The sequence below is a fragment of the Cryptotermes secundus genome, unplaced genomic scaffold, assembly GCF_002891405.2.
Source record: "Cryptotermes secundus unplaced genomic scaffold, Csec_1.0 scaffold39, whole genome shotgun sequence".
In the NCBI taxonomy this organism is placed as follows: Eukaryota; Metazoa; Arthropoda; class Insecta; order Blattodea; family Kalotermitidae; genus Cryptotermes; species Cryptotermes secundus.
Window position 1 is genome coordinate 312,071 of NW_019723904.1, and position 17,683 is coordinate 329,753.

General features: G+C 43.4%; 2 protein-coding genes across 2 annotated transcripts in view; one reads left to right on the forward strand and one right to left on the reverse strand.

The window, feature by feature from the left end:
• Positions 1-1,717: 1,717 nt before the first annotated feature.
• Positions 1,718-15,540, reverse strand: LOC111861921 (trichohyalin). The gene is made up of 2 exons (XM_023846886.1): positions 15,529-15,540; positions 1,718-2,449 (listed from the first exon to the last, which is right to left on the reverse strand). Exons 1-2 carry the CDS (start codon positions 15,538-15,540, stop codon positions 1,718-1,720), a joined length of 744 nt encoding a protein of 247 aa, XP_023702654.1.
• LOC111861909 (ATP-binding cassette sub-family G member 1) overlaps positions 5,684-17,683 on the forward strand; it is a 148,385-nt gene continuing 136,385 nt past the window's right edge. The window contains exon 1 of the mRNA XM_023846860.2: positions 5,684-5,834. The gene's annotated coding sequence lies outside the window, so the exon portion shown is untranslated. The remainder of the gene's footprint in view (positions 5,835-17,683) is intronic.

Genomic DNA, 17,683 nt, shown 5'->3' on the forward strand with positions numbered 1-17,683 from the left:
ATATGCACTCAGCTGGTCAAGAAACCTACCACCGAACCCCGAGTCAGCTGAATCCAATAACATCACATACGTTTCTTTACCAATACAGGTAAACTCCAACAGCTTACGCGTGCAAAATGATTTCATAGTCCTCACAGTAGAAGCGCAGAGAGGTCAACACATCACATTGCTTACCAGCTGAGAAGCATGACTTAAAATTCTGTATGGACATCAAGACTACGTAAGCAAAATGGGTACATACGTCAAACCACATTCACGTGATGTCATACAAATTGTCTGCAGTCGGCACACCCTGAAGCAGACGTCATTCTCTGCGGCCACATGGAAAAAGTTTGTGTTGAGCGGTCTAACCGACGGTAATTCGTTAGTAAATAACGTCCAGATACGTAACCTACCATAAAGCCAATATGTATGTCATTCCACAAGACGCAGACTGAATAAAATTCTTAACTGGATAATTAATTTAAACTTCTCGTACTTTAACATGCAATTTATGTGCCGAAAACTTCGTACAAGGCGCGGGTTATGTAAATCAGCGATGGAGTGTGTTACTGCTGGATTTGTGGTTCTCGAAGTGCTGTTTATGGAAAGTTCTGCATTCTAGGATATAACGCCTTGTAGTTAGGTGAAGTCAACCGACGTTTCAGAGTAACATTTCGCCTCAGCCTTCAGCGTTGAAGAGTAGACCAAGTAAGAAACAAGGATTAATCTCGATTTGGTGCCTACTTCATTCTGTTTTCTTGCTTGCTTTACCCAGAAGATGGAAGCATATGCCCTCGACACGAAACTAGCTTCACCGAACTACACAGCATTACATCTCAGCTGCTAGAACTCTTCTTAATGCTGTGAACGTTGCCTCATTACGGCTCCCATTGGAATCTAGAAATGTGCATGTTTTACACACGTACACAAATTTCGGATATCTGGGGCACCAAGTTGTGGGTTGCACGCCTGAACGCGTTTCGATTGTATAGGCGAGGGCGCACCGAGGAAACTGGCAACCGCAACGCAACCGCAATTTCCGAGAATCGTTATCAGCCTGAGTTGAACACATGTTACTGAATGGAGCAGAGCAAATTGAGGAAACGGCAACGCAACTCGCGGAACGACTGAGAAACTCAACTTCTAGGCAATGGAGCATGCCAGTCTTCTCACAATTGCGTTGCCGCTTGGTTTCCTAGTGTCAGCTGTTCTCTAACGCGCTACAGCGATTCATTTGTTTCTTAAGATGGCACGAAAGTTTGACGAAGCTGCTAATTTTGTTTTTGTGCAGTTAATTGAGTAAGAGCCTGGTATATATGACATACGCCGCACAGACTATGCTAGGCAGGACAAAATAGATTTGGCTTTGGAAAGAATTTCTCATGAGATGTCGGAGTTTGGATCCAGGTTAAGTTCTCTCGAAACAATATAAGCGCTTCAGTTTAAACGGATGCACCCAATGTTATCTTTCCATAATATTGTATTTAAACATCCTGTTGCATTACTATATCATTCATTGCACATATATTTCCGTCTTAAATGAAACTTATTGTATAGTCACCCTTCTCCCACACTACATGTTTCGGCCGTATACTGTCATCATCAGGTGTCCTCTATCTTGCTAAAATAGTTGTACTGTATGTTAACATTTCGTATCGTGTGTGAACGTGATATTTCCTGATTAAAATAAATCGACCTTCATTAAAACAAATGAATTAACATCCTGGTGTTTTCTTTATGGTCGTCGCCCTCTCTTCTCACGTCGCCCTCTCTTCTCACGTCGCCCTCTCTTCTCACGTCGCTCTCTCTTCTCGCGTCGCTCTCTCTTTTCACGTCGCCCTCTCTTCTCACGTCGCCCTCTCTTCTCGCGTCGCTCTCTCTTTTCACGTCGCCCTCTCTTCTCACGTCGCCCTCTCTTCTCGCGTCGCTCTCTCTTTTCACGTCGCCCTCTCTTCTCACGTCGCCCTCTCTTCTCGCGTCGCTCTCTCTTTTCACGTCGCCCTCTCTTCTCACGTCGCCCTCTCTTCTCGCGTCGCTCTCTCTTTTCACGTCGCCCTCTCTTCTCACGTCGCCCTCTCTTCTCGCGTCGCTCTCTCTTTTCACGTCGCCCTCTCTTCTCACGTCGCCCTCTCTTCTCGCGTCGCTCTCTCTTTTCACGTCGCCCTCTCTTCTCACGTCGCCCTCTCTTCTCGCGTCGCTCTCTCTTTTCACGTCGCCCTCTCTTCTCACGTCGCCCTCTCTTCTCGCGTCGCTCTCTCTTTTCACGTCGCCCTCTCTTCTCACGTCGCCCTCTCTTCTCGCGTCGCTCTCTCTTTTCACGTCGCCCTCTCTTCTCACGTCGCCCTCTCTTCTCGCGTCGCTCTCTCTTCTCACGTCGCCCTCTCTTCTCACGTCGCCCTCTCTTCTCGCGTCGCTCTCTCTTCTCACGTCGCCCTCTCTTCTCACGTCGCCCTCTCTTCTCGCGTCGCTTCAACCGATCTCAACTACCGCCATATTATGACAGATTCAATATATATCTTCCATTGCAAATGTAAGAACACGAAATTAAAAAATACAATCATGCATTACGTCGGACGAACATACCCACTTAAGATGATGTGAGCAACTTATCAAACATAAGTTTCCTAAGAGTACGCCTGCTAATTTGGAAACCAGTTGCCTGCTGGAAATCGGCGAAATTTATCGGAAATTGCGGTTGCCCTCCGGTTGCCAGTTTCCTTGGTGTGCCATCACCCTTAAAACAAATGACGCGCGTTACAGAACAGTAGACACTAGGAAGCCACGCGGCAAAGCAATTGTGAGAAGACTGGCATGCTTCGTTACCTGGAAATTGAGTTTATCAGTCGTTCCTCGAGTTGCGTTGCCGTTTCCTCAATTTGTGTTGCTCCGTACAGTAACATCTGCCCAACTCAGGCTGATAACAATCCACAGAAATTGCGGTTGCGTTGCGATTGCCAGTTTCCTTGGTGTGCCCTCTCCCTAATGGGAAAGCATTAGTCTGGACAAGACTTGAAAGGCGACACTCTGTAACGTAATAATAACCACACGTGAGGGGTTTGATTTGGCGGGGGTAAGTGATACCCGATCGCAAGATTAGTTATCATTATTACAATAACCATCAATATTATAAATTTCACATATTAGACATAAAGANTCGGGAGTTTTTGGCGCCCGCTCCATACGTAGCAAGCCGACCACGGTGCAATTTAATATAATAAATAACGCACAATATTAAACTTGTGTGGATCACACTTATCGCAATACCTGAAGCAATTCAGGTGGCGCCCAGTAAATCAACCAACATTATATTGTAGAGTGTGGACCCTTTACTAGGTAACGACCGCGAAACAAACATGTTCCCACGGCAATGAATCCACACTCAACAATAGAGGAACTGTTGGAAACGGTGTCTTCTACGCGGTCCGTGCCGATCTGTTACAAGCAGGACAACTGAAGGCGACGAAAATGGAACCCAGTGTGTGGGAGTATAACTGGGCCCCCTTGTTCCTAGGGGATATAAATAAGGGGATCTGGCCCTCAATGTTTGTGAAATCTCGAATCTGGGGCGGTAAAATACGGTCATGAGTCCCGCGGAACTCGGACCCGAGAATAACTGCTGGCGAGGACCAGCAGTAATTGTAAACGACAGACCAATCCTCTCGGCAGGGAGGATGTTATATAAGGATTATGACCGCAAGGGTTCAGTTGAAAAGAATCTGTGGTCGTGAACCTCAAGGGGCTTTGTGCCAAGACGAAGTGATGGGCGGTAAACCGCCAATCGTAAAGTAACCCTGACTCTCACTCCGAATAGTTCAGAGTTGTGGAATATTAGCTAGCCTGCAATGACATGAGCACGAATGCTGAAGAAACACCACTGTTAGAAGCCGTTACCAGGAAACGACTTGTGGAGACTGTAGTAGACTGAGAAGACTTGACGTGTGCTCTAGTGATTTGTGAAGTGCGGATAATAGCGATGGCGCTATGCGAGTAATTGCTTGTAGTTACAAGTCGGGTGGAAATGGTCAATAAATCAAGTCACCAATACAGCCTCGCTTATACATATACATGAACGTGTGAAGTTTGAAACTGCGGTGTCAGCATGACGTTACGGTCAATGTGACTTCATCCGACGGGAGACAACTTCTACCAGATCAAGTTTTCACTGACATCAAGACCAAAGGCATTAATGCTTGGAATTTCTATCACGCGCAGGATAAAACTTTACTCGTGTAGTGCTGTAGCATGCGATCATGCTTGGGCATTTCACCCAACAGGCGACTGATTAGCTGTGGCATGAACCCGGTGACTAACTCCTTCGAGCAAATGGTTACTATTGTATATGTAAAGGTAAAACGTAAAGTTCTCTCTGTGCCTAATTAAGCACGACTTCATGAACACATATGGGGGAGTGACCCCGGCACCAGATGGAAGTGAGTGGTCAGCTTCACGCCCCAGCCACTTTACCTCCGTGGAAGCTTCCCCTGGTATCCATCAGCTAGGAGGCTGAGTGAGTTCGAGAGCCTGTCTGGACGATAATGGAGAAGTGAAAAATCTTGCCACTGCCGGGAATCGAACCCCGGCTATCCAACCTGAGCTATCCCTGCTCTGCACGATTGCCGGTCTCGTATGACTCGCAGAATAAAGAGCGAATGTTTTCCTAATTACCTAAATAGCATTAGCCGACTGATCTCTGTAATGGGTAAGCAGTGTATTTCTGTTAGGTATTGATAATACATATTTGATATATCTTTGGACCAGTGGAAGAAAATGGAATATGGAGGAAGAGGCATAACCATGAGCTATACAAACTATTTAATGAACCAGGCATTATTGGATTTATAAAGGTGAAAAGGCTTGAATGGGCTGGACACATAATACGTGCCAGCGAGAATAGAACCATCAAGAAAATGCTTAACACCAAACCAGAAGGAAATAGGAGACTGGGAAGACCAAGATTAAGATGGGAAGAATGTGTGTGGCAGGACATAAGAATTTTGGGTGTAAAGAACTGGAGGAATGTAGCATCGAATGGAGAAGAATGGCGAGCAATCCTGAGGAAGGCCAGGGCTCACAAAGGGCTGTCGTGCCAGTGATGATGATGATGATGATGATGATGATGATGATGATGATGATGATGATGAGACATATAAGGCTTGGAAGGGCTAATCTGCTGATTAACTTTCTTGCGAAGAATAGTGTCGTGTTCTGGCACCTGATTCTCAACCGCTGTTATTTTTAGTCTTAAATATGAGACTTAGAACCGAAGTGTTTAGAAGAAATTTATAATCACGGAAACTATCTAAATGCTATTCATGATCAGTAAAAATCATTGTTCTAGAATAAATGTTGAGGACGGTATGTGCATAAGGCTCAGTAGCAAGGCAGTCAGAGGTAAAATTCGTGTTACTGTTGAACGTTTCAGCTCGGAAATGAGCCCTTCCTATGCGGGGTTCTAATCAAAATTTTGTATTTACTTTTGAACAAGCGTCCTACCTGAACAGCACAAGCAATGAAGCTTCCCGCTTAAATGTTTCTACAAGTTTCACGTCACTGTAATGAAACTACGTTGCATCCTTGCCATTTGAGTCGTCACACCTACTTTGTAGAATAATGGCTTCAGATCCCATTTCTGTTCTGTCACTGTTGTGAGCCATCCCCTTTAAGAGGCTGTCTGGTGCGCATGGCCTGTAGCAACATTGCCGAGCAGGGGGGAGCGGAGGATATACTGCTGTACTGAACTGAATGTTTCTGTGAAGGGATGGTTTGACATAAAGGGGAGAAGCACTGGTAGAGTTAGAGAATTGGTGGTGAAAACAGTGGGCTGTCTTCTCTGTACCTAGCTCTCCTATTACGTAAGTGTTTTAACCATTACAGTTCAATCCTTTGTTAAAGTTATTTTTGTTAGGAGTGTGGATCTATGTTTCTGGGCGTGTGAATTTCAGCGTTAACGTGGTAGTCTGCTGGTATAATCGTGCAACGTATATGCCTGAGCGATTCTGTAGTAACTTCAACACACGGCGAAGGAATTAAAATTGTGTGCTAATACAACATACTTGAGTGCAGTTGCATGCGTACTGCTGAAATTGTGTGTGTACTCCATTGGTCTTTGTGTTTATTTATTAGAGATACAATGCTGTAAGCCCTACAGTCATATGTGTATTTTTCTTACAGGTACTTTTTCTTTGTTTATTATTATTATTATTATTATTATTATTATTATTATTTGTTTTCATGGTAATTATAAAAACATTTCAAATGACAGTTGTGGACCCCAACAAGACCTGTGTTTTATATAATCAATGTCGCCATTTATTTTACGATGAGCAATTTTTGAGAAATTACAATTTTAGAGTAACTTATTTGTATATTATGTATTTATTTATGGTTTGTTTAACGACGCTCTCAGAGTCTCACTATATATAGCATCGATACAGCTTCATGTAAATTGGAGTTCATATTAGCCAGCAAATTTTGTAGGCCTATAGACAGACCCCTTTACACAAAATTAAAATGAAATCCTTTCAGTAGTTTCGGAGATGAAACATGTAGCATAATGACTAGCATGACTTCTCCATTTCGTGTTGCTTTCGTGCACTCTCTATACGATGGTCTATAACACTCGGAATTACTGGGTTTTTGGTCTTTGTCCATATTCTATGGAACCCGTAGGTTCTTTACCGTGATCACAAAAGCCCTCCGCCGGTCGCTATCCTGTGCCAGATCCAGTCCATATCTCCCCATCCTATTTCTCTAAGAACTATTTTAATATTATCATCCCACCTATGTTTAGGTCTTTCTAATGGTATCTTTCCTTCGGACTTTTCCACCAAAACCTTATAGGCATTCCATTTCTCCCTCAAACGTGGTACACGGCCTGCTTATCCTATCCTCCTTGGCTTGATCATTCTAATTACTTTTGACGAGAGGGATCTGTTCGCTAGGTTGTTAAATCCAATAATTTCATACAACATTTCAAATAAATATGGTAGTGTACTTAAAATTCGTCATTGATATATACCAGGCATATCCAACTTCAAACAGGTTGTGATCGACATTTTAGTGTCAAAACTGCCAGTGATCTACCACCCCCTCCTATCGTCGTACCTCGCTTTAAGCAAAAATATTGGTAAAAATAACACGGCACATGATGTTTGTTGTAAAAGCAACATACACTGAAAGTACAGACCAGTTTAATACGTATTTTTCCTTCAAAATCTGCATATAATCATATTACTATATTACAAGTGAATTTACATGCTTTTCACGTATAATTTCCTTATAGGTCTATGAGATCGACCAAAAATCGTCCCGCGATCGACGCGTTGGACATGCCTCATATATACAGTAATTTTACATGACAAATACTTGAAGATCTTCGTTTATAACATAATGTCCAACATATGTTATAAAATTTGTAATGATATTAACCCTTTAAAGTCCATTTTTTTTTCCACCTGTTTTAACAAACTGCAACTCTGTATTCTGCCCTCAGAGTGTACTGTTGTTTCATATGGTTCTCACAATAAACAGGGATTGCTTCTGGTTGGTTTTGTAGCGGAGACGTAATGCGTTTCCTGTGAAGTAAGGACTCAGTTTTTATATACTGTAACTCAGCCTTCAAGACAGGAGAGAGTGTGAAGTCTTCGAGAGCCGTCAGACAGTAAAATATGGTCGTGAGTCCCGTGTGACGCGGAAGCAAAAATAACTGTGCTGGCGAGAACCAGCAGCAATTTGACATTCAGTTTTAAAATTGTTTTATTAATAATCCACTCAGTATTATATTCTTGCTTTACCCATACAAACACTCACACACGCAGTATACCAATGTTACTTGACATGCATCACAAATTTAATGAGGAAAAAATGTCGCTTGTGACAGCTGATATTCTTACAGCGTTGGCTGTGAGGGTTAATGTCGTTTGAGTGTGACGATGTGCAGTTCAGTAAACAGATATTGACCCATGAAACCTGTCTACCTATTTATCAGACTACACGGCGTCGCATTCCAAAAGCCATTAATCGTTATCCGTATCCATTGTTTACTTAAAAAGCACGCAAGTTACTGCATTTTAGACCGCGCCACAGCTCAAGCGGTTAGTCGCTGGCTTCCCACTGCGGCGGCCCGGTTTCGATCCCGGGTCTGGTCAAGTGGGATTTGTGGTCGACAAAGTGGAGCTGGGGCAGGTTTTCTCCGAGTACTTCGGTTTCCCCTTGCCAATCTTCATTCCACCAATTGCTCCACAATCACCCTCACCTATTATCTGGGGCTGGTACAGTAGGCCAGAAGTGGGCGCAGTAAAAGCAGATTGCTTTTACCGGTTCTCACGGTCTCTTCGCTTGCGGATTTCTTACATTTTTTCTTCTACCCTGAAGATGGAGGCGATACGTTCGTCCGAAACGTCGGTTAACACCACATATACACGGTGCCAAATCCCAGAAGACTGCTTTCTTGACAGTGAACATGTTCTATGTTGTTATTCTTACATCAGAGTTGCGTATCGGTCACGACGCGGTAGAGATGGGTTTGCATTTCGCACCTTAGGCGTGCGCACACACGCAAACAGTGTTTCGTATAAAGACGTATGGAGCCTGATCTCACAGTTGTATCGAATTTCGTAAACGAAGAATACGCAGGCTTACTTACATTTTGCGAGGCCGTTGTGTTACTTTCTCTTTCAATTTCCATAAACGTTGCATTTTCTAAACATAAGGCTCAGTTAGTATAGTGACTCCATTACGAGCCAGATCGCAAGATCGGAGTTCGGTTCCCGGCACTGGCCAACATTTTTCTCTTCTCCTCAGCGATCATTCTAGCTCTCTGGCTCGCCCTGCCTCCTATCCAATACCCAATGGATACCGCAAGTTCTTTCCCTGGAGGTAAAGCGGCAGGTGCGTGAAGCTCACCAGTAACTTCCATCTAGTGTCAAGGTTAAGAACACGTGGAGCTCTACCTCAACCCCATACATGTCGTGGTGCTGGATTTGGGAACTGGAACAACTTTACCTTTACATTAATATTACCGGGAGGAGCTACCAGGAAAAAGCGCCTCCGGTCTAAAGAACCGAAATTAACGGCCGTGGGGATTCGTTGCGCTGACCACGCAGCACCCTCTATCTGCAAAAGTTGGCACTGACTTCGCCGACAAGCAGCGGTCGCTCTGTCGGTATAGTTCGCTTGCGGACTAAATTCAAGGAGATTGTTTGTTTTGTTTTTAATATTATCGAAGTGTCGATTCCAGAAGCTCTCACTGCCACCGTGTTGAAGCTACTGCAGTCGGAATAATGGTAAATATGGCGTTGGAAGTGTTGTGACCTTACTACTATGTACTTACTAAACTCGTCCACAGTCAGTATCGGGACACAGCCGCACACACAGACACATGCAACATGTATCAGACTGTAAGGTTGGTATTTTTGCTCGGTAAACCAGATAAAATTTTGTCATGCGATAGAGTGACGATAGACGGGGTATGAATTAGTAATCGGACTTACTGGACTCTTAAACATACATATCGTGACTACACTTCACAAATCATTATCACAATAAAGACTAGTGTGTCCAGTCACAGACTTCACTGCGCTGCTTGGTAACGCCGTGCAACTATGGACGTTCTTCTTCTTCTTCCGAGCTCACGTCCACGCAGGCTGGCGGCCATCTCACACCAAACTCATATTGCCGTCTCAGAACTCTCTACTCTCCACTGTACTCGGACTCTACTAGGACCGACTGCTAATCAAGTCAAAGTTATGTTATGATCTATGGTCAGTGGGCCAGTATGTCTTGGTGTCAAACACCCATCTGGGGCTCAGTGCCAGCTGGCTCTCGTTATATAGCCTTGGCACGGGCCGCACAGAGAACATCGCTTCCAACAGTTCTTCTGTTGTTGCCTTTTTTGCGGTCATTGCCTAGCAAGAGGCGTGTTTGCGGAGCCTTTCCCTAGCAACGGCTGTCTCTGCTGGCATTACAATCCTGAGAGACATCCCATAGCGTGTTCTTAAATTTCTAGTATTACACAAATACAAACTGCAGGCTTAACTTTGAGCCGATTGTCTAGATAGTGTGGGACCCTCAACGTCTCACAACCTTATCGGCCTTCACGGCCTGGTACAGAGATAGCTTTACTTACTTTACTTTTTAATAACTGAGAAACATATTATTTTAAATGTATATTGTAATATGTTGAAAGTTGTCTGCTAGTATTACGAGCAATCCATGCCATGGATCAAAGTCCTTCCCGGCAAGCTAATGGTCAGGTTCCCAGTATGCAATCTAAAGGCCATTAACCATTTTCATGAGGGCCCGCTGCTGAACCCTGTGCTGAGCCACATTAATCAAGTCCATATCCTCAAATATTCTACATATTTAAGATCCATTTCAATATCAGCATCCTATCTAAGTTTAAGTCTCCGAGGGATTTCACACCTTCAGCTTTTAGGACTAAAATTTGTATATATTGCTCGTCTCTCACATACTTGCTATATGCCCGCCTACCTCAGATTTCCTGATATGACCATCCTAATAATATTTCATACAAACTTAGAGCAAATTATGGAGCTCCTAAAGAATGCCGTCTTCTGGGATGTGGCGCCTTGTAGATCTTGTGTAAACCAATGTTCCTCCGAAACGTCAGTTTACACAATATCTACACGGCGCCACGTCCCAGAAGACGTCATTCTTCACAATCACCGCCGTGAAAACTTCTAATCTTACATATGGAGCCCCTGTTTATGCACTATCTAAGCCTTCAGACTCGTAGAACACATGCCTAAAGCATGAGGTTAATGGCGGCTCGAACCGGATGATAAACTAAAGGGGGGGGGAAAGCAGTTCTTTAGAACAATGAGATTTAACGAGCGTCATTAAGTATTATGCAGCAGATTTCATTATTAGCACGTGACACTCGCATTAACGTCAGCTTACCTGAAATATGATTTCCCGTGAATGTTGAACTGGATGTATTAATGCAGTACTGTTTAAATGCTACGTGACTTTACAGTGATCACAGCGCACCATCAACACGAAACCTTTATTTCAATAAGAAACAGGCAACTTCACATGTCTCGGTCATACAAGCAGGGATAGGAAAGGGGGTAGGTGCCAGTAGACACCGTCCAGTTTGTGTCACATCGATCTTTCTTCCCGTTGCCTCATGGCGACAGAACTACAGTTCTCAACAACCATACATGTAGGAACGAGCACTGTTAATAGTTCCATTCCTATGTGTTGCTCAGTCTCCGAGGCCTGCTCGGACCTGGAACGTCTGCCTACTTTTGAAAACTGTTTCCACCCCTGCTTACATGATCAGCTTCATGAGGTCGTTTTACAAAAGAAATGTTTAGAAAACTGTAGGAACTGCAACCGTAAGGCCGGGCGTACACCAAGGAAACTGGCAACCGCAACGCAACCTCAGTTTCCGAAAATTGTTAATAGCCTGATTTGAACACATGTTACTGAATGGAGCAGCGCAAATTGAGGAAACGGCAACGCAACTCGCGGAAACACTGAGAAACTCAACTTCCAGGCAACATAGCATGCCAGTCTTCTCACAGTTGTGTTTCTGCGTGGTTTCTTAGTGTCAGGTGTTCAATAACGAGCGTCAGTAATTCATTGGTTCCTTAAGATGGAACGAAAGTTTGACGAAGCTGACAATTTTGTTTTTGTGCAGTTAATTGAGTAAGAGCCTGGTAAATACGACAAACGCCACACAGACTATGCTAGACATGACAAAATAGATTTGGCTTGGGAAAGCATTTCTCAAAGAGATGAATGAGTCTGGATCCTGGTAAGTTCTCTCGCAACAATATAAGCACCTCCGTTTAAATTGTCATAGATAAACGGATGCACCCAATGTTTTCTTTTCTTAATATTATATTTAACTATCTTGTTACATTAATATATGGGCCGCGCCATAGCTCAAGCGGTTAGTCGCTGTATGTTTAGTGAAATGTGCAGTCTACTCAATTCTTGCCACTGGCTACACCACATGTACACATCCTGTGGTCCTGTGGTTCACCAAATTATTCCAATATATCCATATTACGGTTAGCAGTTTGACGTCATTGTGCTTGATCTGAAACTCACTCGAATTCTCATTGAAACAGGGTGACCCGACTCAGAATATATCGTGAGACGCCAGTTTCATCCTAACTGTTTCGGCTTCGGAATCCTCTGAAAATCTCTCAGTGCCTATTGCTAGGCAACGACTCGGTAAACACATTTCCGCGGAAGTGTATGCGCGCAAGAATAGTACGTTAATTGCTAGGCAACGGATCAGTAACCGAGCCTCAACACTAGAGAGGCTGTGTTTTCTGCATGGTCCGTGCCGAGGGGTTATAAAGGGAGGAAGAAGGTCATTTGGGTAAACTGTCTAGAATTGAGACGAGTTTTGGAGATGGCAGTCGAAGGCCATTAAGAAGTGACAAGAAATGGATTAGACTATGCAAAGAAGACTTTATTTCTGATTTGAAGTGACAGTGCGACTGTTATAAATCCGATGCCAGGATACGACTAGTGAAGACTGAGAACTCTAGTGCGTGCGTAACGGTGAATCGTAAAGTGTGTAAATCAGCGATAGCCCTGTATTACCTGTAGTCCCAAGTTGTGAATGTATAAGGTTCAATAAATCAAACCATGGAACCCAAAACCCGTCTATAGTCTCTAATACCCGTGACAGTATGATTGCGTTAATGAGGGTTAATAATTCGGTAAAGAGATTTCTTACGTAAGTCAGTATTCTAGGTATGAACCCTTGCGCTGATTTATGTGCGTAATGAGCGAAGAGAGATTAGTACGTGGCATGGGTGCAGTTAAGTCACATGTGATGTCTCATGTCCATAGTCATCACGTTTCGATTCTAAGCGACAGCCCTTGACATGCAGACAGGAAGAGGTTATGAATAACATCCGGTAACCGAAGGTCCGTCCTGGGAGTTACTGGGTCCGAGTCCCGTACAGTTTAAAGGTTTAAACAAGTATAATATGGCGACAGTGATTTACCTCTTCCGCTGCGTATTATTTTCCCATAATTTTCTTCAAATAATGCAATTCTGAGGTGAAAATATGAAAGAAAACGCCACAAAAATACATGTCCATAGCCCACTGAATGAAGCGGAATGCTGCAACATGAGATAATTATTTCTTGATGTGGAACTAAAGTCGAATGTTGGACTGTACCGGTATCGAATGCTTTTTCGACTTCAGTCGCAGCAGTACCGCGCCATAGCACAAGCGGTTAGTCGCTGGATTCCTACCGCGGCGGCCTGGGTTCGATCCCGGGTCGGTCAAGTGGGATTTGTGATGGACAAATTGGCGCTGAGGCAGGTTTTCTCCGAGTACTTCGGTTTCCCCTGCAAATCTTCATTCCACCAATTGCTCCACAATCACACCCACTTATCATCTGGGGCTGGTACAATAGGATAGACGTGGACGCAGTACAAGGGACTTAGCCCCACCCCACTAGCAATAAAAAACGCAGTAGTAGGGCTAACAAAGAAACAGCACCTCAGGCTTATAACATGGTTCTCAAGTAGCGGGCAGCCTAGTAAGTTTCGTCGTAAATATTCTGACTTGCAAGTTGCCACAAATTCGTGTGTATCCAAGCTTGTGGAAAAGTTGTGGGCCACAGGTTCAGTGTGTGACATAAAGAAGCATGCGAAGAGTATTGTGTTGACTGAAGAAAGGTTTCGGGATATTGAGGGACGACTACAGGTCGGTCCTCGAAAATCGTTACGACCTTTAGCACAGAAAATCGGAGTTTCGCTAGGATCTGCTTTCACAGCCACAGAATTAATCAAATTACGCGTGTTATTTCGTTCTGCAGATCTTCAGTGCTGCGAGAATTATTCTTGTGGACTTTTCCTTTTTGGTTTCCCCAAAGATATCAATAATAAAAACTGGGATCTGGCGATCTTGGAGGCCACAGTTCCCTGCTGATTATTCTGTCTTCAAACAATTCCCGCATTGCGACCGTGAATGCATTAACCGTATGTGCTGTAGCGCTGTCTTGCTGAAAATACCCACATTGTCTTTATTCAGCAGTCAGCTGACTGAAGAATGGATTCAGTATATCATTAACTTGGCGGTCAGAGTTCAAGGTTTTGTGGAGTAATAAGGGGCCAATGATTCGCCGCGGACTTACAGCACACCACACCCCCACCTTTTCACTATGTAATGGCACTTGCTGTATAGCGTGAGGATTTGCATGATATGCATGACCTAAATTTGCGATTAGTCCGTATCATATGAATTGCTCCACAGGTTTCAACCTTGTGGAAAATGACGTCTCAAACAATGTTATTTCTAACACTACTGGTTAACGGAGATTGTTTGCGCAGTAACAATTCTCTACATAAATTCTCTACATATGGTAAAAAGGTAAAGTTGCACCATAAGTAAGTACGTGTATAATCTCATTCCCAGATATTTGAACTTTTACACATTCTTGCGGTTTTATTAAGAATATTAATATTTTTTCCTTTTTTTTTGTGGTGAAACGTATTTAATTTTACCTGAATTTCTGAACAAACATCCTTACTTGCGTCTAATGCACTTTTTTTCGCTGACGTATTTATTTCGTCATAAGGGTGTTAAATGTCATATACTTTTCCTTTTCAGACATTAACGTTCTTAATTCAAAACGATCCATACATATGTATTAAAGATTATGAATTTTGTGAGTAACATTAGCTTGCTCATGGACTAGGTTTTTAACTTCTTGAATTGGCCCCTTTGCAACAAAACTTACGCTACCCCAAATTATTTGTGCGGAGGGATATTTTGTTGACGTCATGGGGTTTCCCTTCCTGTTATCCTGTAATATAAGCACGGTAGTGACACAGACAGTGACAAGACACGTTAGCTTAGGCACAACCCATTGTTTCTTCCTGCAAATGGTGAAGAATACATTTAAAACCGGGCAGGGTTTTACCGAGGCGAAAGATGAAGACGAACCGCGCCCCAGCTTAACAAGAACTAATCTGCAGGGAATTAGAATAACAAATCATAAACCTTTGTTTCTTACATGAGTGACAAAGTGCATGTAATATATTATCACGTGATGGAGTGACTACATACGAGGTTTTGATTGGTAATCGGATTTATTGGACACCTTAATACACAGCTTTACGCAACACTATCACACACAGACTGGTGTTTCCCGTCACGGTCTTCACTGTGCTGCCTGGTACCGGCTACCAACTGTGTTGCGTCCTCGGTTTCCATGTCCAGTGGCACATGTCCGTGCTGCCTGGTACCATTCAGCTGCAGCTCCAGAGCTGAACTAATTGGTTTCCACCTGTCGAACTAACTCACAAGTCAGAGTCAAAGTCAAGGTTATGTTACGACCGACGGCCAGTCGACCAGTCTCTCTTCTTGTGAATCCCCATCTGAGGCCCATGACTAGAGACTTAGTACTGTCAGACGGTTGCGGGTTTGTTGATGTGGGACATCCTCTCTGACGAGAGGACGGGTCTGCCAATCATTGTCGGGTCTGAGTCCCGTAAGACTCATGACCATGTTTTACTAACTCTGATTCGGAGACTTCACCAACCTGGAGGTCCATGTTCCCGTACTTATATCCACCAGGAACAGGGTGCCTCAGTTATAACCTCATGCACTGGATTCCATTTTCGTCGCCTCCTACTACTCGCAGGACTATGGTGGAGGCATTGGAATCCCTATCCACACGTGTTTGCATTTCACTGACTCAAGATTCGCCGCCGAATTAACCGGTGAATTGATTTGCATTCGAACCAGGTGTCTCCTGCGTGCAAGTCTAGGGCGTTACCTTTGTACTACCCTGCTCGGTTTTACAATGTTAGGGAAGCTGTGGTTTGTATACGCGAATTATTTTATTTCGTAGCTTTGATGTTCAACTTTCAACGGCAGAAAATTTTTTCTTCTAATGATGGAACGAAAGCAAACGTAACATTCACATCCGAGGTGGGATCCAAACCCACAAACAAGTGAACTAAGGTCGCAAACTGTTATGTTGTGTTCACACCAGAGGTGCTGTATACATTGAGGTTCGCTGGTATGTTAACAGGAGCAACGGCTTTCACCGACGAACAAAATCTAACAGACTACCAGTTCTTTGAATCATGATCCACTCAGAAAAGAGAGGAATTACAAACGGCTGTGGCAATAACTAGCATTGTGGTCTTGGGCAGAAACTTCCAAAACCTTAATACGTAGTTAAGTTGAAGTTGTCTTGCTGAATGTTTGTCTATTCCGATTTTGTAAAATGTTTCGCTTCATTATCTGTTATTTAATGATTTGTTATATATTTAACGACCCCCCAAAGGTGTTTCCACCTTGTCGTGGTGGTGGGGCTTGCGTGACTCGGTGACCTGGAGAGCTATGCCGGCGGTAGTTTAAATACCGGAAGGGTAACCCATGCCGGAAAGGTCAAAGGGTAGAGTCCAGACTAAGAGAGATACCCTGGTCCTCCAGGACATGAGGCTAACAACCCCATTCTGTNGATATGCATGACCTAAATTTGCGATTAGTCCGTATCATATGAATTGCTCCACAGGTTTCAACCTTGTGGAAAATGACGTCTCAAACAATGTTATTTCTAACACTACTGGTTAACGGAGATTGTTTGCGCAGTAACAATTCTCTACATAAATTCTCTACATATGGTAAAAAGGTAAAGTTGCACCATAAGTAAGTACGTGTATAATCTCATTCCCAGATATTTGAACTTTTACACATTCTTGCGGTTTTATTAAGAATATTAATATTTTTTCCTTTTTTTTTGTGGTGAAACGTATTTAATTTTACCTGAATTTCTGAACAAACATCCTTACTTGCGTCTAATGCACTTTTTTTCGCTGACGTATTTATTTCGTCATAAGGGTGTTAAATGTCATATACTTTTCCTTTTCAGACATTAACGTTCTTAATTCAAAACGATCCATACATATGTATTAAAGATTATGAATTTTGTGAGTAACATTAGCTTGCTCATGGACTAGGTTTTTAACTTCTTGAATTGGCCCCTTTGCAACAAAACTTACGCTACCCCAAATTATTTGTGCGGAGGGATATTTTGTTGACGTCATGGGGTTTCCCTTCCTGTTATCCTGTAATATAAGCACGGTAGTGACACAGACAGTGACAAGACACGTTAGCTTAGGCACAACCCATTGTTTCTTCCTGCAAATGGTGAAGAATACATTTAAAACCGGGCAGGGTTTTACCGAGGCGAAAGATGAAGACGAACCGCGCCCCAGCTTAACAAGAACTAATCTGCAGGGAATTAGAATAACAAATCATAAACCTTTGTTTCTTACATGAGTGACAAAGTGCATGTAATATATTATCACGTGATGGAGTGACTACATACGAGGTTTTGATTGGTAATCGGATTTATTGGACACCTTAATACACAGCTTTACGCAACACTATCACACACAGACTGGTGTTTCCCGTCACGGTCTTCACTGTGCTGCCTGGTACCGGCTACCAACTGTGTTGCGTCCTCGGTTTCCATGTCCAGTGGCACATGTCCGTGCTGCCTGGTACCATTCAGCTGCAGCTCCAGAGCTGAACTAATTGGTTTCCACCTGTCGAACTAACTCACAAGTCAGAGTCAAAGTCAAGGTTATGTTACGACCGACGGCCAGTCGACCAGTCTCTCTTCTTGTGAATCCCCATCTGAGGCCCATGACTAGAGACTTAGTACTGTCAGACGGTTGCGG